General features: G+C 39.6%; 1 protein-coding gene across 2 annotated transcripts; it reads left to right on the top strand.

The window, feature by feature from the left end:
• The first annotated feature begins 346 nt into the window (after positions 1-346).
• znf644b (zinc finger protein 644b) lies at positions 347-26,387 on the top strand. 2 transcript variants are annotated; one of them, XM_056750862.1, is made up of 7 exons: positions 347-584; positions 10,301-10,347; positions 18,739-21,483; positions 21,655-22,191; positions 24,660-24,785; positions 24,873-24,978; positions 25,075-26,387. In XM_056750862.1, exons 3-7 carry the CDS (start codon positions 18,756-18,758, stop codon positions 25,286-25,288), a joined length of 3,711 nt encoding a protein of 1,236 aa, XP_056606840.1. In that variant the 5' UTR covers positions 347-584; positions 10,301-10,347; positions 18,739-18,755; the 3' UTR covers positions 25,289-26,387. The 2 variants fall into 2 exon arrangements, with proteins under 2 accessions (XP_056606840.1, XP_056606839.1); XM_056750861.1 differs by lacking the exons at positions 347-584; positions 10,301-10,347 and adding an exon at positions 17,300-17,402.

The raw sequence follows: 26,387 nt of genomic DNA, 5'->3' as shown, positions 1-26,387 counted from the left end.
AAGTGCATTGTCACTGATATCAAACAATTCCCTGTGCCAAAAATGGTATTATTTGAAATCGCAATCATTTTAAATAAGTATGGTTACTCCAGAAATAAATAACTGCAATCACTTTCTGACAACATGATTAACATTACAGTCAATAACGATATCAACCAAATCATTAGGTGTGCATATCCACCTTTTCCACCATCTTTTTTCTGCCTTTTCAGAACCCCAGCATTAACTTCACCTAAGAAGAACTCACCCCTCTGTCTGTGGAATAATCCATATCCCAAACGGGGGATCTATTTCATGTCACGCACTCGCCAATCTTTATAATAATCGAATACACTGTTTCTTTGAGCAAAATAGTACGACGTTACATCTTCAATCTATCTTTAAGGGGATGTAAGCATTTACATTGATTTGAGTACATGATGTGATTTGTAAAAGCAAGGACCGAACGTCCCTTCTGGAGTTATAGTTCAACCTGCAGAATTTTAGGCAAAATGGCGACAATGTAACGAATGGAGGGGGAAAAAGGACTATAATCAAGTAACATGACAAACTTGCTCGTTGTTATAATTTCGTGCTCTGGGAAGGTAGGTTTATAGCTTACAAATGTCTTCCCTTGCCGCATGTGCGTTTTACCGTATTGAAAGCTGAGAGCGTGCGGGTACAGTGCGTTGACTCCTCGCATGGGCATGGGAGTATATATATATGATACGCGGGCTTGTGCCAACACCGTGCTAGTCACGTATCGTGCCAGTTAAGGTACCAGCTACTACCATCATGTTACCGCTCTGTTGTCATGGGTTGCTACGTATTTCACTGTGAAAAAAGTTGCAAGCTCTTCTGCCACCTGAACGCACTTGCGAGGTTTCTTGTCCCCCCCCAGATAAGCACTTTATATGCACTTTTTACAAGACGGGTGTCAAAATAGACCCCTAACTGTGTCAGTCAGTGGATGAGACGAATCCTTTTTGAATGTCAGCTTTGAGTTCATGTCGATGTCTCTTGTCGCGGGTTTGACACTTTGAAAGCGCAAATTCGCTCGTCTTGAATGCGCACAGCGCGACCTTGATTGTACAGAATTTGAGAGTCAACGCGTTTCCGCAGCGCATCATGTTTTTACCGCTCACGCATTTACAAACACCCCGCAAGGCAACAGACAGTCGATCATGTTCTCTTGTACAATGCTCAAAGAGTAGGCCCTAAGCAAGATTATTGCCTGAATGTTTACCGGTAAATAAGAAAGAATGTTATCGAATGGAATAAAATGATTCAAATAGCTCGTCCAATACAAGCAACTATTGTCTTAGCATGCAGTACATTGTTATCATTACATTCAGCAGTTTTAGTAGGTACACAAACTCTGTTATGACAACCTTGATTACCAAAGTATAATTCTGTTAGAATTTATTGTCTCTTGCCCTATAGGTCACCATCGCCATTCAAGACACTTGTCATTTTATGTGATTACTGTTGAAAAGTCAGTTTTATTTTAGAAGGCATGTTTGGAAGCGTAACCCATGATGTGGTTATATTGCAAAAGTGTGAATGATTCTAGTAGAGAGTTACAAAATATGTCCTTTGTTTTTATATGCTTGATATACTCTTGCCATACGTATGATGTTTTCCAATTGTTTATTTTTCTCAAATATTTAAGCATAGGTATAACTGTGAAGCTATTCTTACACAAAAGTCTCCATTTTGATTATAAAGCTATTTTTACCCAAAAGTCTACATCTTGATTATGATTAAACAGGTCATTGATGCTTTATTAACATAGGCACTGGATAAAATGAGTCTCTATTAACACAAGGAGATTTACTTTTTTTATTAGAATGCTATGCTTTGTTTGTGCCATGGACGTGAAGCGCTATTTTTATTTTAGTTGTTCAGACTTCTGGTGATATTATTTTAATACGATTTTTTATTAAATTCCCCTTTAGATTGCTTTTCATTAGAATCATCATCAATTTTTCATGGCCTTTTTGCAGTGGTTTGGATATAGCCTACATTGTAAAACTTTGCTGTAGATTAAATTACTTAAAACTAGAGCAAAGTTTTACAGTGTAGTCATAACAACATCCAATACCCATAACAGAATTCACAGAACAAAACTGATAGTTAATTCAGAGGCCACGACTGAGAACTGGTTAGGTATGTGTCCATGTTCATTGTAAAATAATGTTGAAATATGTTTTAAGGAAGATTCATGGCAAATAATCAGATTAACGAACATAATAGAGGAAGGTCAAGGAACTAGCTTTCATAGGATGACTGCGTAAATGAAATAGTCTGAGCCAATTTTACACAAATTGATTATGTTTCACTCTGCAAGGTCAAATATTTGCACTGAGGCGCATTTCTGGAATGTGCAGAATGATAAAAATCGGTCCCATCTTCCTTGTTTTTTGCTGGGCTTCCAGTTCGCAGTGTTCTAAATGAAGACACAGGGGACTGTTTTAATAGAGGTACGGTGGCCTGAATTAGCAAGCAAGCACTACTGCAGCTGGAGTGAAGAGATATTTCAGTAAGCTGTTGATCTAACCAGAACATTGAGCCCTGTATAAATCTATTAGAAGAAGAGGCAGAGAGAGAGAGAGAGAGAGAGAGAGAGGGCCTATTTATCTTGTGCTTTCGACTATTAACTTCTCATTCTACTTCTGTTAGCCTTTCCTTAAAGGCAGTGGATTCATCAGTAAATTAGAATGTAATGTGCACTGTTGTTTATCTTGACCTGATGTTTGAAAACTTTTACAGCTTTCCTGTAGCTCAGTGGTAAGAGCATTGTCGTTGGTTCGATCCCAGGGGATTGCACATGCTTTGAAACAAATGTAAAGGATAATGCAATGTAAGTGCTTTGGATAAAAGCATCTGCCAAATGCGTAAATGTAAATGTACATGGCAAATACAGTTTCCCCATTTTTTGAATATGTCTTTTAAAAAGTTAGATAGCTGAAAGAAGTTAATATGATGTAGCCTGGTAGGGTTTATGATTATAGATGTATATATGATTAGGCATGGTATAATAGTGCCCCTTTTCACTGCCATTCCTGATCAAATTAAATAAAACCGAACCATTTTATTCATACTCCACACAATATAATTGAGAGTAATGGCCAGCAAAAACACCTGTTTGTTTGGTCCACTCATTGCAGCCCTGCACAAGAATATAAAATATTTAGGAGGAAAGAAAAACATGCACAGCAAGCCTGAAAAACATAAATCACAGTAAATGCGCTTTTCTCTGGAAATTGAAATTGTGATTCTTAGCAGTTTAATAATCAGTTTTACTTGTATGTTTTAAACTGTGTTAGAACTTTCTGTGAGCTGCACAGTTTATTCTTTATTTATCATGTTGACAATGATTTCTGAATAATTTATGACTGTTAACGTCCATTTATCACTGTGTTAATGGCTGCGATAAACTGCGCTTTTAAGGGCGAAATAATTGAACGTGAACAGCTATTTCATTGTAAGATTGCGCTGATGGACAATGAGTTTGCTGATGTTGGAGTAAAAGAAGACGGTTATGCGTTTGTGAGAAACATAAGATGCAACTATTCCATATACAGTGAATGCTAAATTGTTCACTAAGTGGGGAAGAAGTGAATGAAAAGTGATTTTGGACACTGACGTAATATATCCTGTGTCTGACAGTACTGTCACGGACATTCGTCATAATGCTTATTATATCTGTGCGGCATTATGGATTGTTTTGTAAAATGGTAAAGTTCATTTTCACTTTATTTTTCACGTTTATTGTATTAGTTTATAATAAAGAGAACAAAACAACTGGTTGCCATGTTTATACTATTACTTTTAATAAAATGATTTAAAATATTTAAAGAAAAACACTACTGTATATTACATTAATTTAATCAGTTTATTCTGTAAAAGTAGAAAACAACTGTCAACCAGAATAAACACAACACAAGTGTAGATATATAAACGTGCATTCATGGCATCAAGCGTGGATTAAGGCACAGGCTTGCCTAGGCTGCAGCCTAGGGACCCCACCTGTTTTGGGGCCTCTGATTGGATTCTTTATTTTGAATTTACTTCAGCACTAATAAAAAATAGACCCTCTTTGGCCCATAAGAAATATTTAAAAAAATAAGTCGTTGATTGGATAGATGTTACATTTGGGTCACATCTGTCCAATCAGCTGCTGGTGAAATCATGTCAATCCGCAAATTACTAGATGGCATCGTGGCAAAATGTCTGAAAGAAACTACAATAGTGGAGTGAAAAATGGAAAATACAAAGGTTAAAAGAACAACACGGCTAAGACTAGCAGGTCAAATCCAAGGTAAATTACCAACGCAATCATTTCTTACATTTGTTTTAATGAATAAATACATTGTAATCGGCTAAAGTGCATGCGCAGGGTTCTGTACCGTGGTGGGGACCTGAGTTCAAGTGACAACTTTTACATTAATGGCTTTTCGCACAAACCGTGCTCCGTTCCAAAATGACTGCAAGTGTGAAAGGTACCTGAAAGCCACCTAAGGCGAGCCTCACCCAAAGAGCTGCCTAGGGGCCCCTGACCACCATAATCCGCCCCTGCATGGAATTAACAGTCACTCTTCTCCAGCTAATTCTAATCAGGCGATTGATTCGCATTGTATCACGGAAAATAGTGCATGCAAAAGTGTACATTGTATGTACACTCAAAATCAGAATGCTTTTTGGGTAAAAAGTAGTGAACGAATGTAGGGAATAAGATGTTCAGTCAAAATTCTACAAAATGGCGGACATATAGTGCACTATAGGAGATAGGGGGCGAATTCAGACACAGCTATAGGGAGGCATACAAACTGATGTAAAAACACTTTATCATCATTATACAAATAAATTTAACCTGCCCAATGTAAAGTAAATAGAGTGTGCAGATGACAAGTAAATCATGTCATCGATCATATTTATCATTTTAAAGCCATGAGGTTAGTACTGCTGTGCTGTGCATAGAATTTTTTTAACCAGGTACTGATGATGAATATTAATAAATGTATTAACATTATGTTACGTTGTTGTGTATATGCAAATATGATGAACACCAACCTCAAACAATGTAACAATAATCTCCAAAAACAATAATAAATACATAAAATACAATTAATAAAGAGAAGTATATATATATATGCGGTATCTCACAAAACTGAGAATACCCCTCACATTTTTGTAAATATTTTATTATATCTTTTAATGTGACAACACTGAAGAAATTAAACTTTGCTAGAATGTAGCAGTCTTGAGTACAGCTTGTATAACAGTGTTCATTTGCTGTCCCCTCGAAACACACAGGCATTAATGTCTAAACCGCTAGCAACAAAAGTGAGTACATCCCTAAGTGAAAATCTCAAAATTGGGCCCAAATAAGCCATTTCCCTCCCCTGTGTCATGTTATTCTTTAGTGTTACAAGGTCTCAGGTGACTGGGGAACAGGTGTGTTCCCTTTCTGTTGGTCTCTCGACGTTGTGTCGAGAACGACAGATGGGGTTTGCCCTTGAGAACCAATCAACTCTTGACTACTATAGAAAAGGCCAATGAAATTTGGCGAATGAAACGTGCATGCCGAACTTCCCCTCCGGATGTCCGGTATGAAGCATTCATTTACCTTTTGTTCTTCAGAGCCTTCACTCATGACTACGAACAAAACTAATTCAATTAATTCTTCTTCTACATTGCCGGATCTATGACGTAGAGCAGCGGATCGTCCCTACCTGCAGCGACCTTCCCCTGGGCATCTCGGCGTTCCGCAGGTGTTAGAGATTTTTTCTAAAAGGTCCTTTTCAGGACTGAGCATTCTCCAGCGCGGCATGTCCTGCTGTTCTCTTGGGTGCGGCACCCTCATCGAGGAGGGGGACGGACACGATCGCTGTCATGCTAACCCGGAGATACTTGGTTCCTGGGGTCGGAGCGCGGTGCAAACCATCCTGCAGGTCCGCCAGGCCAAGCTGTTGAGAGAGCTCCACGAGGGTAAAGCCGACCTGGGTATAATGCAGGATCTCCGTGCCGCCACTGACAGCGCTCTATGGGCGACCAAGGTGGCGACACGGGCCCTGGGTCGGACGATGTCCACAGTAGTGGTCTCGGAGAGACACCCCTTGCTGAACCTTGCGCAGATGAGTGACACCGAGAAAGTCTGCCTTCTTGATGCACCTGTCTCGCAGACCGTCCCTGGGAGCTTGGGAAAAGCTGCCCACACTGTCTCCGTGGCTAATGCGGACAATCCGTGTAGGCTACTCGATCCATTTCGCCAGAAACCCTCCCAAGTTTCGGGGTATCATCTCTCCCTCTCTCAGAGGCAGGGACGCCTCCGTACTTCGGGCAGAGGTCTCCACCCTTCTGGCGAAACAGGCAATCGAGTCCGTCCCTCAAGCCAAGATGTTCAGCAGGTTTTACAACCCCTACCTCATCGTTCTCAAAAAAGACGGAGGGGTGCGCCCCATTCTAGATCTGCGTACCCTGAACAAGCACCTTCACAATCTGCCGTTCAGGATGCTCACGCAGAGGCGCGTCCTGACATCTATCAGGTGTCAGGATTGGTTCGTGGCAATAGACCTGAAGGACGCTTACTTTCATGTCTTGATCCTGCCTCGACACCGGCCATTCCTACAGTTCGCGGGACGGGCATATCAGTACAGAGTCCTCCCTTTCAGTCTGTCCCTGTGTCCACGGGTCTTCACGAAGACCTTCGGGAGAAAGGTGTGCGGGTACTAAAACTATCTCGACGACTGGCTTATCTTGGCACCAAAGGAACCTGGTTCTCCGGCACCTAGATCTATTGGGATAACAGGTCAACCGAGAAAAGAGCAAGCTCTCCCCAGTGCAGGGCATACTCTTTCTCGGTAAGGACCTCAACTCTGTCACCATGATGCAGCATGCCCCCAGTCGGTGTTGAACTGCCCGGAACACTTCAGGTAGCCACCAGTCCCCCTGAAACAATTTCAGAGGCTCCTGGGACACATGGCGTCCTCTGCGGGGGTTATACCCCTCGGGTTTATTGCACATGAGACCGCTCCAACACTGGCTACAGAGTCGAGTTTCCGAGGACAGCGTAAGCAAGCACCCCCTGGGCAGAGCAGCTTTTCCCCTTAGGCCGGGACACCATATGTCACACCATATCACAGATAGCTCTAACAGGACCTAGTGCTACCGGGCGTCTGTAACACCCCCTCCGTGGGCTGTTCCGTTTGATGTATCCTCATGAGAATGGTTCCCACTCCTGGTAACCCATGAGCTTCCCCAGGTGGACCTCCACCTCGCGGTTAACTACTGTCCACCATATTCCTCCCCACGGATAGGAGGTGACCTCTGCAGCGCATTCCTAATTAAGGAAGTTGCGCTTACCCGGTGTAAACCCGAGCGGGATGGCCTCTGGCCAGTACAGAGCTAAAGCCTCCGTCCGTGAAAGGTTACCGGTCAGGGCTGTACCCCTCTTTCTCCAAGAAAGCTCTGGAACCCCCGACCACCACACTGGAAGGTTACAGTTTCGCGAAAGCTTCGAGATGAAATGCCCAGGCCTGTTGACATCGCTTCGCTAGAGATTGTGACGCGATACAGCGTTGTGGTGTTTTCCATAGGTAACCCCATCTGTCGTTCTCGACACAACGTCGAGAGACAGACAGAAAGGGAACGTCTTGGTTACTTGGTTGCAAATTTCATTCGCCAAATTTCATTGGCCTTTTCTATAGTACTCAGAGTTGATTGGTTTTCAAGGGCAAACCCCATCTGTCGTTCTCGACACAACGTTTCTTTCCCTCCATCAGGAAACTGAGGTTACAGACGTAACCAAGACGTTAGATTTGGTGTTATCGCTCTCACTCTCTCATACTGGTCACTGGAAGTTCAACATGGCACCTCATGGCAAATTACTCTCTTGAGGATCTTAAGAAAAGCATTGTTGCTCTTCATAAAGATGGCCTAGGCTAAAAGAAGATTGCCAAGACCCTGAAACTGAGCTGCAGAACGGTGGCCAAGACCATACAGAGGTTTAACAGGACATTTTCTACTCAGAAAAGACCTTGCCATTGTTGACCAAAGAAGTTGAGTGCACGTGCACTGCGTCATATCCAGAGGTTTTGAGAAATAGACGTATGAGTGCTGTCAGCATTGCTGCAAAGGTTGAAGGGTTGGGGGGGTGAGCCTGTCAGTGCTCAGACAATACGCCGCACACTGCATCAAATTGGTCTGCATGGCTGTCGTCCCAAAAGGAAGGCTCTTCTAAAGATGATGCACAGGAATGCCCACAAACAATTTGCTGAAGACAAGCAGACTAAGGACATGGATGGCTGGAACCATGTTCTGCGGTCTGATGAGACCAAGATAAACTTATTTGGTTCAGGGAGTGTCAAGCATGTGTGGCGGCAACTAGGTGACAAGTACGAAGACAATTGTATCTTGCCTACAGTCAAGCATGGTGGTGGGAGTGTCATGGTCTGGGGTTGCATGAGTGCTGCCAGCACTGGGGAGCTACAGTTCATTGAGGGAACCATTAAGGCCAAAATTTACTGTGACATACTGAAGCAGACCATGATCCCCTCCCTTTGGAGACTAGGCCGCAGGGCAGTATTCCAAAATGATATCGACCCCAAAAGAAGCTAAGGGTAAAGGTGATGGACTGGCCAAGCATTTATCCAGACCTTAACCCTATTGTGAGCATCTGTGGGGCATCCTCAAATGGAAGGTGGAGGAGTGCACGGTCTTTAACATCCACCAGCTCTGTGATGTCATCATGGATGGGTGGAAGAGGAAGAGCTCTGGTGAACTCCATGCCTACGAGGGATAAGGCAGTGCTGGAAAATATTGGTGGCCACAACAAAATATTGACACTTTGGGCCCAATTTGGACACTTTTACTTAAGGGTGTACTCAATTTTGGTGCCAGCATTTTAGACATTAATGGGTGTGTTTTGAGTTATTTTGATGGGACAGTAAATTGAAAGCAGGAGTACAGGGTAGACACAACCAGGTAGAAAATACAATATCCGACAAAGAACTGATGACAATACAGGGCTTAAATACAGGGGAAAACACTTGGGAAAACAGAATCAGGTGTGGGACTAATTAACAATGACGAGGGACAGGTGAAAACAGAAACAAGTAAAAAACAAATGGAAACACAGGCAGGGGAGAGGTTGGAGTGTTACAAGATTATTTCGAAAACAAAAGTCTTCTCAGCATATGTCCCAATAAATGTTGCAAAAACTCATTAAAGTGTATATTTAGAGAGAACTTAAATAAAATCTGTTTTCGTGTGATATTCTAAATTAAATAATACATTTTTATGAGTTTGTTTATATTCCATCTAGGTGAATACATTTTTTTAATATTTCTCATTCTTTGCCATTCACACCATTTTAAATTTTCAGGTACCTTCAGGATGCAAATATTATTTGAAATTACACAAATCAACATTAATACACAAAGTACATTTTAAAATATCTGATACATGCTTTTAAAATCCGTTTTTAAAAGATTTTGAATTTTCTTACGTTGCATACCCTGTTTTGTCACTGACCCACTTGTGTTCTATGGTGTAACCGCAAAAGTGGAAAAACACTGACAATGAAGAAAAATATCTTATATATCTCTTTTTAAATTATAGACTACATATAACAAATCATTAAAATTAATATTATAAACAGGTATTATTAACGTTTTTGCTATGTGACACCATCGGACACAATCATATATTTCTCAACTACAGACATTGCTGAGGACTTTAAACATCATCATACATAAAACAATATGTTAAGTCACTATTTAGTCACTACAGTTTCAAAACAAGCAGGTTTTAACAATCATTTACAAATCATTTAAATGTTGTCAAATTTGTAAAAATGTGTAAAACAACATTCTTTATGAACTCTTAAGGACTGCAAATTTTTGTTCTTAAAGTAGACTACCGCTCTTGGATTTCCTCATATTATCAACAAGCAGGGATATGGGTTTCCTTATAAAATAAATGTAATATACCATGGAATGTGACAGGCTGAAACAGTGTAAAATTGTGTAAAAAAGCCTTGCTTTATGAACTCTTACGTAATGCAGATTTTTGTTCTTAAAGTAGAATACCGCACTTGGCACTTGGCTTTCCTCATATTATCAACGAGAAGGTATGGGTTTGGTTGACCTAGATTCTAGAAAATTAATCTAATACACTTTGGAATGTGACAAGTTAAAATTGAGCGGTTTTTGAAAATATTTATAAATGCTTTACTTCCGTAAAGACAATTTCCATGTGTTTTCCATGTAACATGTCTTAAAATAATTAACTGTATATTTTTATTTTCATGTTGCAGGTGTGTTTACTGAAAACCACGGGGTGCCAATGTTTTGGAAAAGACTGGTAGGAGCCATATTTTCAAAAACATTCATTCATCTTAATAACCTCTTAAACATCGTGGCCCAGTTTCACAGACAAGGCTTAGCCTAAGCCAGGACTATGGTTTAGTGGAATTAGGATATCTAAGTCGCTTTTATAATATGTTTAAAACATTACTGGTGTGCATCTTGATACAAAGCAATGGCAATGGTATATTGTAAGGTATGTCAGTGCATGTTATTTTCAAACTTTCATTTTAGTCAGGGCCTAGTCTTAAGCCTTTTCTTTGAAACCGGGCACTTCTTCTTATTATTTTTATTTGTGAGAAAATACATGCAGTACTTATTACAGCAAATTTGCTAATGTCAATGTTGTTAAATGTGTGGAAATTTTCATTTTTTAGTGGTTTAATAGTAACAGATTTAGGATGGAAATGATTAACGCAAGACTTTTCGCTAAAATGTTGCCTGAAAGCCGGAGTGACAGCTCACTGGTTGCCTGTACACAGCACCAGGGGTGTGTGTAATGTTCCAGATATTTGGTGGCATGTCTCAACACCTTGAGCTGAGGCACAGATGTGCGAACTGCTCTGATACTATAGCTGGGTGTGATCAGCAGTCAAATTAAATCAGAGCTGTCAGTTACACTTGTCAGCAGCATACTCCCTGTCAGCCTGGAAACCTGGCAACCTTCATGTTCCTCTCACAGCCCCCCAGAACAAGGTCAAAAAAGGGGAATCTGGGTATTATGTTGTGTGAGCAAAACTGCCAAAATAATTTTGTGTAATTGGACAATGATCCAACAGAACTGAGATGATAGCGAGAAAAATGTTATCCTGTCTACATTCTGCATTCAAAAGATACTGTTGTCTCTCTGAAGTTTGTCTTGGGATGTGTGCTAAAATTATATGACAGATGCGATTGTCACCGGTTAGTCTTGTTCCAAGTCAAGAGCATGCCTCTCACTTAGAGTGATTCTCACAGCTTTGAAACAGATATGGCACGGGTGTCCCAGCAGTGATGTATCCACACCTGGATAAGTAAATGAGAAAACTTGCTCCCATTAAAGACTTTGTGAAGGAAGTTACACACTTAAAGTCTTTCACCTCACCAAAAGGCACATACAGATTGCAGCAGCCTTGGGCTGTAGATCTCAAACTAATAGCTTCACCACTAGGGGCCAGGATTTGATCACTAATGCTCTGCTTGGAACTAAACCATGCTTACATTTAAAAATGTTGAATGCTCCTTTGTTAAGATTCAGTAATAAGTGAATCATTTGTAATAGTATTTGAAAATAATAATTCAAAATATCAATACTAGTTGTAATAAAAATATTTATCATGTAATTACTATTTATTCTTATAATAAAAAATAAATAAATTTGACTTTATTATTACTGCAGGATAATATTACACTTTACATACTTGTATTGAAAGTGAAAAAATTGAATTTACCTAAGTTATACCACCTTTACTTGCAGTTCCTTATCCAGTTTCCCTGTTTAATCCTAAAACTAAAAAAAGGTGGCCGCAGAGGAACAGGCATGTTTGTTAGCGCCTACGAGAGATTTCAGAATCAATAGAACCAAGGCTGTAAGAATGTTCTATTGACACTGAAGAGTTTCTCTTACTGAGCACCAATTAACCAAAATTAAATCAACTGTTTCTATTGATTGAAAGGGTAAAGGCAAAAGTTTGCCTGAGAATTAACTGTCAAGCCCACAAAACCTTCTCTTTGCAAAATCCTTCAAGGTTGTGGTTCACAGATCTCATTAAATTTTCCAATTATTCCTGGAGTTGGATGTGATATTTTAGAGATTTGAGCAGAGGTTGCAGGGTGATACGCGATTAGAGAGAATTTCTGTCGGGAAGAGATCACTGAATTATATGTGGTATTAAGTCGAGATGAGAAATGTGAATGGTTTACCTGTGCGGTCATTTCTGTGCATGCACTGACATTCTGCTCATTCACATGTTGACAACAGGTAGGGTTTAAAACCAAAATTTGTTCTCCCAAATTTTGAGGATGCCAAGATTTTATATAAACCTAATTTTCTTTAGACTATAAACACCTTACAATGTCTTAAACCATGCTTTTACTTTCCACAAACAAACCCTTACACAGTAACTTTTTTATTTTATAGAAATATAAATATGTTTGTTTATTATTTTTTATTTTCATTTGATCTGATTATAGAAATGACTGACCCATGTTTAATTGTCAGAGCCATCTGTTGGTCATCTGTGGTAGTGACCAAAAGAAAACAGATTGAACAGATTTTCTCTGCTGTGTAAAGTATCATGCAGCATGTTAATCGAAGGGTTTAACTTAAAAAATCTTTAAAGCTTTATGAGTTATAATGCATGTCATCTATGCTGTAATAACTAAAGTAAAATATTTTTTTTACCTTTTAAAATCCCTTTTATTTTTCATTTGAGTTCAATTAAGTATACTGTATGTACTGTGAAGTGCTGTACCCGATATGCATTCTGATTAATATTGGGGGGTAGACCGTTTGAGCCTTTTAAATCAAATGTGACCATTTTTACTAGATCTGCAATAATTTGATCTAAAATATATATTTACAAATTCTACAATTAAGGGATAATAGCCTTATAAAACTTAAAGACAGTAGTGAGATAACTGGAACTTGTTATTTTATGGTCAGCCGCATTTTGACTTCATTGAGTGCTGCATCATGGCACATCCAGTACATACAGTGCAGGAAGAAAAGTGGTGCATAACCCTCTTATTGATAAGAGCACAATAAATAAATTGAGAGTGTCCCTCTCTTGTATAGGCTACATTTACTGTTATACTCATTAGCTTCCCGTCGCCTCCCAGCTAGCATCTTTTTACAGCCTGTCGGGAGTCTCTTGGGAGGTTATTTACATCTCTCCATGGGGCCTCTCTCCGGCTAGCAAGTACACCACCTTTCTCTCTTTTTGCAGGCAGCCTCCTCTTTGATATGTTTGGGAGTTGCTCTGATTGAGGGGGCTCTTGTGTTAATGACTGGTCTGGATGCAGCTCCGCCCACTCATTCAGCTTTAATAGATGCCATTGACAAGCAGCAGGGACTGATAAAAACGTGATGATTTTTTAATATCCTGAGAGAGGCTTTTCATGGGGAGATTGACCACAAAGTGCAAGCTTTGCTTTGTGCGGTGAAGAGTGGGTAATTTTTTGATCAGCTCTGTGTTGTTAAACATGAGGTCATTGCGTTGATACAGGTAGTGTGGTTTATGAGCTCAGTGTGTTATGTGTATAAAATTGATGTATAATGAAAATAAAATGTTTTATCATTTGCAGTCTATGTCTGTTATTTTACTTTTTAACAGACTTAAAAAATTTATGATATTCTTTTTGTGTAATTTTAATTAAGTTGCTTAAGTGTAATTGCTGAAATATATACTGAGTAATATTTATTAACAATATATGACTATATAAACTAGTTAAGGATATAGTTACTAACTGTAAGTCGAGGCTCAGAATTGGTATTTAGTTTCGCTTGTTATTGCACTGTAAATGTTATCAGGCCTTTTGACCTGTATAAGTGCATTTGGACTAACTTTATTTTGTACTGTCACTACTCACATTACATACGAAAAAAATCAGTGTGCTCGCATATGTGTTGTTAATATGTACATTCATTTAATAATTTAACCCATAACATATGTGCACACAGTATTTTATCAAGTCAAAAAACTTTTTTAATTTAAATTTTTGTAATCCAAATTAAACCAAATAAATCGCAAATCAAACTAAATCCAATAATTGTGAAATGAAATATAGATAATAATAAAATAGAATTAAATGTTTAAATGGTGTTTGCAGAGCCATAAAATACGTAAATACCTTTTTGTACCTCGCCTTGGTTCATTTCTCACCTTCGGTGTGTGTTTGATTCTGGGCTTGGGGCTTGTGTTTGGTCCTGATTTAGACAGAAATCCAAGAATTCAAGAAATCCAAGAATTTGCCTTTCCACTTTTCTCACTTTTATTATGTTGCTCATGTTTTAGCTTCTGCTAGGCATTACATTTGAGAAAGTAATAATAATAGTTTCCTCCTCAAACCTGTGCTGCTTGACATTTCTCTAAATTTTAGCGTATTGATGTCTGCTCGCTTAGACCCATTCCCGTCCTCAGCGTGCACACAGGGATTGACATTGATTCGCTTTTATCTGATTGGTCACATGTTTGCAACAAAGCGGCAGTGACAAAGTTAGCTTTTTTCTTTTACAATGCTCAAACAAGACACATACATCTGAGTCTGCCCTCGATCATAGCAGCAGATACACGACTGCGCAGCCCCTCCGTATTTAAATCGGCTCTCCAGTAATCATCATGTTTGACATAAAGAAAAGTCCACCTAAAGAACTCGTTCCAGCTCTCAACTCGTGACCTAGGAGGATGTATTTTTCGCAGCGTTTCCCTTTGATATTTTGGTGAAACGGCACACAACAATCAGTGTTTATTTTTCATCAAGATATGTGCCACCACTTTATAAAACTACCAGCATGATGCAACTGCCAGAAAACTTTCGCCCCCTCTTTGTTTAAATGGCAAAGTCTTTGCATCATTTCTTTAATGTGAGACTGGCTACTGGTTTAAGAGCCTGTCGACCTACGCTACTCTGCACCCACTGCCCAGCTCACGATAAGAGAGCTCTCATTAAAAGTGAAACCCCAGACCTGCTCAGCTTTTTTACTCTCTGCTTCTTTTTAAACTGACAAAAGCCTTGGGAAATCCCTATCAGACAGCCCTCCCTTAATGTGTCTAATTTTGAAAGGTATGTTTAAGGCTTCAAAGTTTATATGGTTTAATCCCCTCTAACACTTCAGGGTAGCAAATGAGGCCATGTCAGCAGCTCTGGCACCACTAATCTACTTCACACAACAGAAAATCCTCCGTCTAGATAAGGTTGCATAGGTTTCCTGTGAACTCGCCTTTTGATGTTCCTTACCTGCTATTGAACATGAATTCTGTCTTACCTCAACTGTCACTCACTTCCTGTCCCCTTTTATCATGCCCACTGAGCCCATCCTCCACCCCTACGCATCGTAAGGGTACTGAGGAGAGCTGTCTGATTGTTAGATGAAGGAGAGTCTTTAAGTATGTGTTATATTTGCTTCCTTTAATTTGGATTAAGCAAGGATGTCCTGTTTTGGAAACCAGAGCCACATTTTTGTGGACTGTTTTAAAACAGGCTTGGTTAACGGAGCTGCAATGTTGCATCACCTTGGTCCTGAGTGGCTACCTTCAGGACAATGCAACTTTTGCAGTGCTGTGGAAATCAAGACATTAGAGTTGGCAGCTGTAACTCCAGCGGTTTGTTAGAATCTCTAAGGTAACTACCCCGTGCTCTGTATTGAAGCAGAGTTATTGCTGAACTCTCAATTTCCACCAAGTGTTAAAAAAGCTGGATTTCTTTTCCGATAAAAGGAGGGGGTGAAAAAATTAAGCATTGTAACATGTGCTTACAAATATTTAGTTATCCAACCCCAATAACAGCATCCAGCATTATCCTGACAGCTACTAAGGGTAGGCCTATACTTACTGCAGTGGAAACGAAAAGGTTCCATATCTTACATACTGTATCTAAAAAGATTAGAAGCTTGTATATAACTATCAGAAATGAGCTTTATAAACAGGCGTATCGACTTAGGGCTCTGCTTATTTGTATTTATAAGACCATTACTATAATCCTTTTATTATGTATTATTTATTCATGCACAGTAAGCAAATTAAATGTTTAAAGGGATAGTTAAACATGCCCTTAATTAATTAAAAACATAAATACCATTTTGTTATTACTTTCTTGTGTGAAACAAATTCAAATTGCAGTCATTTTAGCTAGCTTTACATTTTTAACACTGCAAATGCAAATCAAATAAACAATATTCTATATTCAATATTCTGTACTTGAACTAAGCGTATCTCATTTACACTTGAACCCATTATATATCAACATAGACTATAGATTTCGCAAATTTAGGAGTGTTCCCTCACAAAATCTCCCCAAACTTCTCCTGTCCTATCAGCTATATGATGTGGAATCTGGCGAGAGTTTGGCTGTCACTGCTGCTCTGTGTGTTCACCAAACTGTTTCAATTGAACTCACCACTCTTCCTCAACATGGCGAGAGTAGAAGAGAGACAGGTTCTTCTTCAGTCTTTGTGAGCTGTCAAGCTGAATAGCTACCTGTTTGTTTGCTCACAGCTGTGCTTTGTTAGACACTCACACTTGAGAGGCAGCTTCATAAATTCACAGTGTGTCAAACAAATCAATAACTCCCATTAACCAAGGAAGATTCTTTGCTCTATACTTGAGGGGCAACGGCCTCCAGTCTCTGTTTAGATGTTTTTTTTCCCCGTGAAAGGGAGGAGAGGATAGGCAAAGAAAGGTGAAAGATAGAAAGAGAAAGAGAGAGTAATGGCTAGGGTGAAATGGGGTTGGGCATATTGCCGATTCACGTGGACAGTTTACAGCTCTGAATAGCTTTTCCCTATTCGTTTTTCCGAATGTTTTTATCGTTCCTATCATTAGTAGAAGAAAGTAAAGAACATTTCAGTTTAATCAGTCTGAAACGTCTGTATAATGAATTTTTGCTTCTTAGTTTTCATGAGAAAAGCAATGTAGGTTCAATGTAGGTTGATGCCTTCATCCCACTTTTAACGTTATTTTAAGATTCAGAGTAAGTGTTCTTTCTCTTGGTGAATGTAACTCGTTTTTATAGAGCACACTTTTACGGTCTTTGAGTTTCCATATAATTGTACTTTGCATAGTTTGAGCTTTTCACACATGTCCAATCGAGGGGAACTCTAAGCAAAAATAAGTTTAAGACACAAAAGTGGAACATAGCAAGTACTTTGTGTTCTCCTATGATTAATAAATATCCTAGAAAAGTTTATCTTCTGGGATTCCAGAATAATGTGTAATGATAATATGCAATTATCACCTTCTATTTTTTCAGCAGTAACCTCAAGATGAGGTGCAACTCGAGTGTTAGAACAAGTGCTGATGGAAAGAATAAGGGCTGAGAGAGGAGAGAGAGAGAGCAGTGACATATGCGTGTCGTGTAAGTGTTAAGTGCTCTTTTACTTGTGCAGCTAATTTAGACTGATCACAGGGGGACCTCCTTTGATTCATATAGTTGTTTGTGAATTCAAACAATTGTGTTCATTGCTGAGAATATGTAAAGCAGAGAAAAAAAAGAAACAGGGCGAGATTGAGAAAAAGAGCTAATCGCTTCAGATTGATATCCACGCAAAGCGCAAATGTATTTAAGCTCATAAGCCTTGTAAATAGCTTCCAGCAAGGCAAAGGCAGCCTTTTAACATTGACTAAATGAAGTAAATAGAAGCAAATTAATTTTTAAAAGATGCATTGCAGTTGAACCCTGTTTGTTATCTATAGAGCAGATCAGTGTGGAAACTGGCAGCTAATGAGGCCTGTAAATTTAAAGCTGAAATCATATTCTGAGGCTTTGCCACCCTGCTGTTCGGGGGTTTGCAGTGAAGTTCGTTTTTAAATGCAGAGCGTCTGTTCTCCAACCGAAAGCCCCTCACACCCCAACAGATGGAGAGAATATGGAGCTCGGAAGGTTTACCTAGGAGGTGGTAACAGTGAAGCCACTCATTAACACTGAATTTAACACTTCGTTAGCAACGCGGCTTCCTGTTGAGAGCAGCTAGTGCTGAATGTCAAATCCTCCGAGCATACATTCTGGCCTAGCAGGACAAGAGCAAGCCCTGGCTTCTTTAACACACCTTTTAAGGACAGAGTGCTTTTGTCCCACAGGTTTGCGAGTCTCAGGCTGTTGAAAACCATCAAGTATAATTAGATTGGTGGATGCCATCTGAGGTGTATTTCTCTGGCTATTCGTGACCTGGAGGGTTTGGTAATTCTACCTGGTATGTGTGTGCGCAGTGTGTCGGTTTGTTAGATTCAAAGCAACAACAGTCTCGTGCTGGGATGTGCTTTGGCACCATCAGAGAGTGATATGACAGAATAATATGATCTTATTGGTGGTGTGCTTTGTTCCCATGGAAATTGGTCAATTTTAGCAGACAGCTGAGAACTTTTGTGGGAGAAACAGGAAGGTTATATCCCTAAGGTGCGTTCACATAATTAAGCTTCCTCACCAGGACTTCCAGGGCTAACGGCGGAGTGTGTTGTGAAAAGAAGTGATGACAGTGGGTGTTTCAGACGTGTAATGTGGCTAAAAATGATGGCCATCTTCGTTTCCTGTAGGCCACCTAACGATGTGTTTTGTCAATGTGTTTTGGGGAAATCGAGTCAAATGTTGAATATTGAATCATTACCTCTATCGTAGTTTTGAACCTGATTTATACTGAATTTATGTCAATGTTAAAGCAAAGCTGATTGTATCTCTGTTTGTATCTCGTCCACAGACTGTGCTGTTTTCACTATGGCAGCGATGAAAGAGAGTGCAGAGGAAGACAAAGAAGTGGAATCTTCCTCTTATGACATTCAAGATCTGACAAGCACATCTTCTTCCAGCAACAACAATAACAGCTTGGATCCTTCAGAGCCCCTGCCCTTGGACAGTCACCAAAACCCTTTAAATGGAGTCCAGTCGAACCCATTTGTCTGTGGTAGCATCCCTGCTGCCCCCAGCACAAACGACTCCTTGCCATCCAGAGCACTTGTTAATGGAGCTGCTTCACACTGTACCTCAGAGGAGCCCTGCGTCCACAACAAAGACATGTCCCCCTTGCCCGGGACAGACACCAGCCCTGAGGTGTTATCACCTCCCAGTGAGCTTCAATCAGACACCCGGCAGAAAACAGAAGGGTGCGTCCTAAAAGTGCGGCACACTAGGGCCGCATCTGAATCGAACAACAGCGAAGATGAGGCCCCCCTAGATGTGATGGTGGAGGAAGGCTTGGATAACAGGCCAATCAGCAGGCTGTTGGCTAGAAAGCGAATCAAAGCAGGGTGCTTATGGGACTTTGATTCTGAGTTGTCAGAGAGTTCCTCTGATGACTGTGATGGTCTGAACTGGGGCCTGCAGGAGAAGTTCATGCAGTTACTGTTGAAAAGCAGGATAGCGGGTGGTGAGGTAAGAAAAAAGATTGCAGGAGCTCCACCTGCCAACCAAAAACAGGGGATGCGGAAAACTCACACAATGGAGAGCACTGCCACTGGAGGACAGGTTTATGATGGCTTTGATTATGCATCCCAGAATTCCCCAACCGTTGAGGACTCAGATTTTGATTCGTCCATTAACAAAGAACATGCCTTCAGGAAAGAGCCGGAAAGTTTGAAAGCATATGCTGGTTTGCGCCTGGAGAAATTCTGTGACAAGGCAGCTGCCATGAAAGAGCTAATTTCAAGCGAGAAAGAAGAGAGATGTGATGAAGGCAGAAGCGACATAGAAACAAACACCTACATGGGGGAAAAATTGTCACCGTTCAAGACAGAGACAAAGCCAGGGAAGGAGCTGTCCTTTTTCCCATGCTCAAAGTGCAACGCTAATTTCAAGGAGAAGATGCATTTGCATAGGCATATGATGTATCATTTAGATAGGAATAATAAGGTGAAACAAGAATACGTTCCCCGACCTTTTATATGTAGGGAGTGTGGGCGTTCGTTCCGAGACCTAAACTCTCTGCAGAAGCACATGGTAATCCACCAGGTGCAAAGGGAGAGGCTGATAGAAGAGATTAAAAGTTTCGGTAAAATAGATGTTGAGGAAAGGAGAGCTTGTATTCAGTGCGTCTTTGGAACGAAATGCCCCCAAACTTTTGTCCATCATGGCAAAACTAATGAGAAGGAGAGACACTGTAAAAGCAGCGAAGGACATGATCACATGACTACAACGGAAACTGAGTTAATGACGCATGAGTTCACAGCTCACCACAGCACTTGCGACAAATCTCTAGATTTATTGATATGTCAAATATGCACATTCAAAACTAATAATAATGACGCTTTCAGAAAGCACATGGAGCTTATCCATGGACAGCAATATTATGACCACAACGAACCTCACAGCAATATGGATGACATTAAGCCTGTGCCTGACAGATTAGCAGACCAAACAAAAACCAAGGACTCATCTTTGCTTTCACTAACACCAAAGACTCAAAGCACACAGATGTGGTCTGTCACGGAAAAAGGGGAGCTTGCCTTAAGGCCCAATGGCTCAGCTGACCTTAATGTGAGAAGCAAAGAAACACAAAAAGCATGTGATGGTTTCTGCTCCTCGCTGATCACATGGATCCCTGGCAGCCAAGCAAACAAGCTGTCACCATTCTCACTGGGAAGTGACAAGCCAAGCAAATTATCCCCTCCGCCGTCAGAGAAAATAGACGTGACAACAGGTCTCCCGTATGTCGAAGAAGACAATCAAGAATATGAAAACACTGTCGCAGAAAAGAGGACAAAATCTCTTTCCAGCTTTGACGTGCATTTTACAACGAAAGCAGAGATCGTCAGTAAAGCATCCTGTCTGAACTCTGAGACCGAGAGCAATCCCAAAGATCCCTCATCCAGCAGTACTTTAGCACCACAAACACTGAAGCATAAAATACCCTCAAAAAGAAAAATGTCAATCCCGTATCGTAACACCCACATCAATATTCCTCATGCACGTTTTGCAACGTCTCCGCAGTGGGAATCTAATCAACTACAAGAGGAAAGTTACTATGAGGGTGCACAGGACTACAGCAAGTTTACCAAAGAGTCCCCAGATCAGTTTCGTAGTAATAACCACTCTGATTATTTCATCTATGGACAAACATCCCCTTTCGAAAACAATGTTCCAGACAACGTTACTCAGTCTAATCTGGACATTGACGATGATGAAATATGTACATTAATAATAAAGGAGGAGTGTATTGAGAGTATAATTAGTGAAGATACCCCTGATCCTGCTGTTTATGAGCAAAGTGACCCCTACTCAGGGTACGTGGTTCCCTCTTTGTCCTTGGTGGGAAGAAAATACTGCCCCTACTGCCCAGCTGTGTTTGAGTCTGGGGTAGGCTTGTCCAATCACGTGAGAGGACACCTACATAGGGTGGGGCTAAGTTATGAAGCACGTCACCTGGTGTCCCCCGAACAGGTGGCATCTCAAGATCGTAAACCTCGCATACGCAGAAAAATCCCCACAGTGAATCGAAGAATCAGAAAAGGTGATTATTGTTCACCTTTGAATTGAGATATAAGGAATTTTTGAAAATGCTATCAAACTTACATATGTCACACATGCATAACCTATTTTTATGTATGTGTACAAACATTTCTTATTGTTATATATTGACTATTGAACGTAGTATGGTAATTGTTTGCTTTCATCATGGCAGATGAGCCAGAGTCTAAAACAGAGCACACCTGTCCGCTGTGCCTTGGCTGGTTCGACACTAAGACTGGCCTTTCCAATCATGTGCGGGGTCACCTGAAGCGGATTGGCAAGCCTATTTCGGGCTCTAGCAAGTCACCTCTCTGCATTCTGACAGAACTTCTTCAAGACGAGATGGAATATAAAAACATTTTAACAGTTCTTGGTGCCAGACCACATTTCTCTAAACATTTTGTCTCTCAAAAGTTTGCCAGCAGCGATGGGCTGTTTCTTACATCCACTGGCATTCCTGTGAAGATCCAGCATGGCACCGGCACAGAGTGGGCTCAGATAAGACCACCTCGGGACAACATGGAGAAAAATAGTGCTGATAAGATCCAGTCTAGCGCTTTTGAGGACCTGCTAGAAAACAGGGAACTGGAGCAGGAAATGGAAGTTGTAGGTGACTTAAAGGAGGCCAGGGCTCCTTTGAAGATCTCCTACACAAGTGGCAGTACACCCGACACACCATATGTGAAGCTGGATCCTACCTGGAATCAAGGTCAGGAACTATCCAGTCTCTCCTTTTCATTACACATTCGTATATGGCAAAAATAATGCAATAAGAATATTCACAGGAAAGAATATTTTTATTTTTCAGGCTCTGAAATGTACTAAATATTCTTCAAACCATTATCAAATTACTTCAGGTTCACCATATAATTACACAGTACAGCCTACTTACACAGTATACACAGATACTGCAGCTGTTTCTGATCCTTTCCATTATAAGCATCCTTAAAATGACTTATTTGAAATTCACAGTAGAATCCCTAAACCTCGTTAGAGAAAAAATGCCATTCATTAAAAAAATGTATGAATCGGGCAAATTCTTTGTGAGACGTTTTTTTCTAAGCAATTCGGTTCAATGAACCCGGAAAGTGTGTATTTTGACCCAACAATGGGTTAAAACAACGCAGCATTTGGGGTTGAAATAACCCAACATTTGGGTTTGTCCCTTTTTGACCCAGTTTTGGTCTGAAAATAAAACAGCATATTTAGATTGTAGTCAATGAGATCCAATATCAGATGGTAGTGAGGTTGCAAGGGAGGTAAAATCATCAAAAAATCCTTTAAATGCCATTAGTGTTCCCAACTTTATCTTCAAGATGCCTTTATTGTTTGAGATTCATCAGCAGAAAGTTTTGTGGTTAACATTGTAAATATTTTTTAAACTGTATTCAGTCAACCATTTCTGTTGTCTCATTCAATCTCAGTGGACACAAAGTTCACACTATATTTCCCTTGGAAATATCATCCTGATGTTGAGCAATTTTATTGAAAACACAACCTCTGCATGACAAGAGCCTTTTGCCTGTTCGATGTCAGCTGAGCGTGTGATCTGACTTGTTTCGAGTGATGTTGAATCAAAGATTTTGAGAGTGACAGACAGGTGAGGTTTCAGATATCTGGGTCACAAACCAGCACTGAACGTTCTTTATTCTCACAACGTAGTATTTTTATAGTTGTCAGCCTTTTATAATAGTTCTAGTTCTTTAAGGTGCAAATAATGAGGTAGTTTGTTAAGTGCCGTAGCATTGATTTGAGAGATTTACAGTAAAAATGGGTAGAGATGATCAATTCAGTGTTGAATGCCTGCACACCCTTGTTTCACAGCTGCTCTCATATGTTTTTCCAACCTGTACCGCCTTCATTATTTACAGTGCACGTTAAAACACCCAATTTGAGTCATACACGCTGTATTAAATATGTATGAAAGACGCCTCATGCTTAAGACAAAGTTTTCTTCTAACCTTGAAGTTGCCAGTTGATACCATTGAAAGGCAGCGGAAACACGATATTCAGAGAGTGCAAGGGAAAAGTTTGCTACTCATTGAAATATTGTAGCAGGTACTAAAGAATGAATGTCATCAAAAGTGGCTTTGAAATTCAAATGTAAAGAGCAATAACATTCTTTTATGTACCACTGGAAATACATCAGCTGCATTTGCACACTTTTGTTTCATGTCTATCCAAATAAAAACTTTCACTGTGGTAATAAAAAAGAGTTTTAATTTCCATTTATTTAAAAACAAAAAATGTGGTTATAATTACATGTACAATTAAGTTACATTTGATTTGAAATCCAGGTTCATTCAGAATAATTTAATTAGGTCTGTTGTTTTATGTTCTGTTGAAACTCCAGGATTGGAGGTGGAGCACTGACAACTAGTAAGAAGTACAATGCAGCAAGACATTGTGCTTTTTAGAGTGGCTTTGAAGAGAACAACTGTAAAGTGTGACTTCGCTAACAATCATGTTGTTCCAAACCCACAATTTCAACAGCCGACTTTATTTCATTTTTCAAAACACAAATGGTCTTTTTGTTTCATAAATTTTCGTAAAAAATAACTTAAAGTAGCTACTTTCACAAAATTATTACATTTGAAATTAATTGTATTTAAGTTACTCATTAAGTCGTCTTACATTATGTTTTTTTGTTGTTCTGTATTTAATGTATTTTATTATTATTATTACTTAAAGCAAACTCTGATTCTTGAAGACAATTTAGATTATAAAATATACCATATCTTATCATCTCCAGAGCAAGTATTAGTCAAGATTCATGCACCAGCTGTAGATTAGCATTAATCGGACACATTGCCTCTGAATGTGAGTGAGAGCAGATGAATACTTTCAAACATTATCTCTTCAAAACAAACAAACAAACCTTGTGTCTGCAGACACTGCACGAACATGTACTCAAAAACAGAATGCACAAATGATCTTTATGATATAAAAACAGATGGCGTGGGAGGTGATGATACTCCGGGAATAACAGTTTTATTTCCTTCAAGCTGCTGTGTTTCATTTCTGAATCACACACAACAGTAATGATGCTGTTGCTATTCTTAGAGTGGTCATAAGTGGAAGGCAGTCCAAGAAAAATGCATGCTCTGAGTGAACAGAAGTCGCCTAGCTGTTATTTAAATATCTGTTATCAGAACTTTTTATGTGTGTGTGATGCAGAGACATTTGCTGTAAATAAGAAGATTTGCATCCACTGCAATGCAACGTTCCACAGCGGCGTAAGCCTGTCCAATCACCTCCGAGCGTATGCGAGACGGAAGAGGATTGCTTTATTGGAAGGAACAAGTAGGGATTAATACCTGCCCAGTCTTTCATTCTGATCATGTTCCCATTCAGCTTTTCATTGATGATAATTACTTTGTTTGGTTACAGCATATGACTGTAAACAGAAGAGGCCTAGATCAAGGCCTGGGCCAAAAAGGAAGATGTTTTCATCTTCACACGCTGCCACTGAAGTGATCTACAGAATGGCCTGCAGGTACTTTACATTACACCAGTACTGCATTACCACATTTACTCCTAACACTGCTGATCTTTCTTTCTTATTTGTCTTGTTTCTTTCTTCTCTCTCCAGGTTCTGTGATCTGACCTTCCAGGGTCCTCAGTCAGTCCAGGAAGACTGGATCAAGCACTTACAAAGGCACCTCATGCACACGAGTATTCCCGGCATGGGTACAGGTATGGTGGAGGTATCCGCGATGTGTAAAGAACTGTGTTCTCCAACTCCCCCTGAACGACTGCTCCTTGATACACACCCTCCTCTCAGTCTGCCTGAGGGGGTCTCCTAAGCCACGTTTAGACATCACCAGCTACTGTACAAATGTTCTGCACATGTTTATAAACAAATGCATATTTATATATTGCGGTATGCACATCTATATATGAATATAGAATAGAAGAGTATATAAATAAAGGGGATATTGCATCTTATTAATTTTTATCCTTATTTTCTTAAACAATTTATTGCATCAATCTTTTTTTATCCATAACGGCATGCTATTTGCAGGATTTATGTAGAGGTTGCTTTATTTTGATGCTAGATTGGCGAATTAGGCAGTCTCTTGCTGTAGACTGCATATACTGCATATATCAACTGCTGTGACTTGCAACTCTAAAATCCAGCACCTAGGTTTTTTGAAAAATCATAGTGTTTATTTACACTGATAAAACCATATTTAACCTATTTTTAAGAGAATCTATCAATATAATATATCTACTTGTATGCATTACATTGAGGTAGAAACTGACATATTGGGTATTGGGTATTGGTAATATTTACAATATTTTAATGCTATTAAAGAAATGTTTATGAATATTACTATTAATATTTTTCAGAACCTTCTAGTTTGGTAATCATGGACAATACTAATGTCATAAATGAGTTATCGAGTAGTATCAGTATAATGTCAAACAAGGTCAATGTTCTATATTGTTGTGCATTTCTGAAACCAATACTGTTTTTGCTTATGGGTAAAATGGCCTTTCATCAGTTTAAAGGTGCTAAATTACACCAAGGTATAATCATTTATATCCAAACTAATTATCATGCATTGCAGTAGGATATTTAAGGGAATCTTTACCAATCATTTCTTTCAAGGTTTTTGTTTGTAGTGGAACATATATACCGTCTTTAAGATATGATTAGTATTTGATTATGAATAAGGCTATAGGTAAAGACCAAATGGAGCAATGGTCCTCCATGTCCTGGTCAGCTTATCAAATAGTTACCATGTAACTATAATGCATAACTTGGTGATGATAATGTGCAAGCACATACCAATCAATTACCATGTACAATGTGTTAATGAGCAGAGTAAGCTTTTACATGTTGTATTTACTGTATGTCTCTGTTTAGTAACTCAATAGCCAATTAAAATGTTATTGTGA

The sequence above is a fragment of the Triplophysa dalaica genome, chromosome 6 (assembly GCF_015846415.1).
Source record: "Triplophysa dalaica isolate WHDGS20190420 chromosome 6, ASM1584641v1, whole genome shotgun sequence".
Classification (NCBI taxonomy): domain Eukaryota; kingdom Metazoa; phylum Chordata; class Actinopteri; order Cypriniformes; family Nemacheilidae; genus Triplophysa; species Triplophysa dalaica.
This window is presented reverse-complemented; position numbering and strand designations above follow the sequence as displayed.

Excerpts from the sequence above, each read along its gene's own strand:
- znf644b (XM_056750861.1), top strand. The coding sequence starts at position 17,345 with ATGGAAAGAATAAGGGCTGAGAGAGGAGAGAGAGAGAGCAGTGACATA. Across the intron at positions 22,192-24,659 it reads GGATCCTACCTGGAATCAAG|AGACATTTGCTGTAAATAAG; the intron begins GTCAGGAACTAT and ends TGTGTGATGCAG. Across the intron at positions 24,979-25,074 it reads ATCTACAGAATGGCCTGCAG|GTTCTGTGATCTGACCTTCC; the intron begins GTACTTTACATT and ends TTCTCTCTCCAG.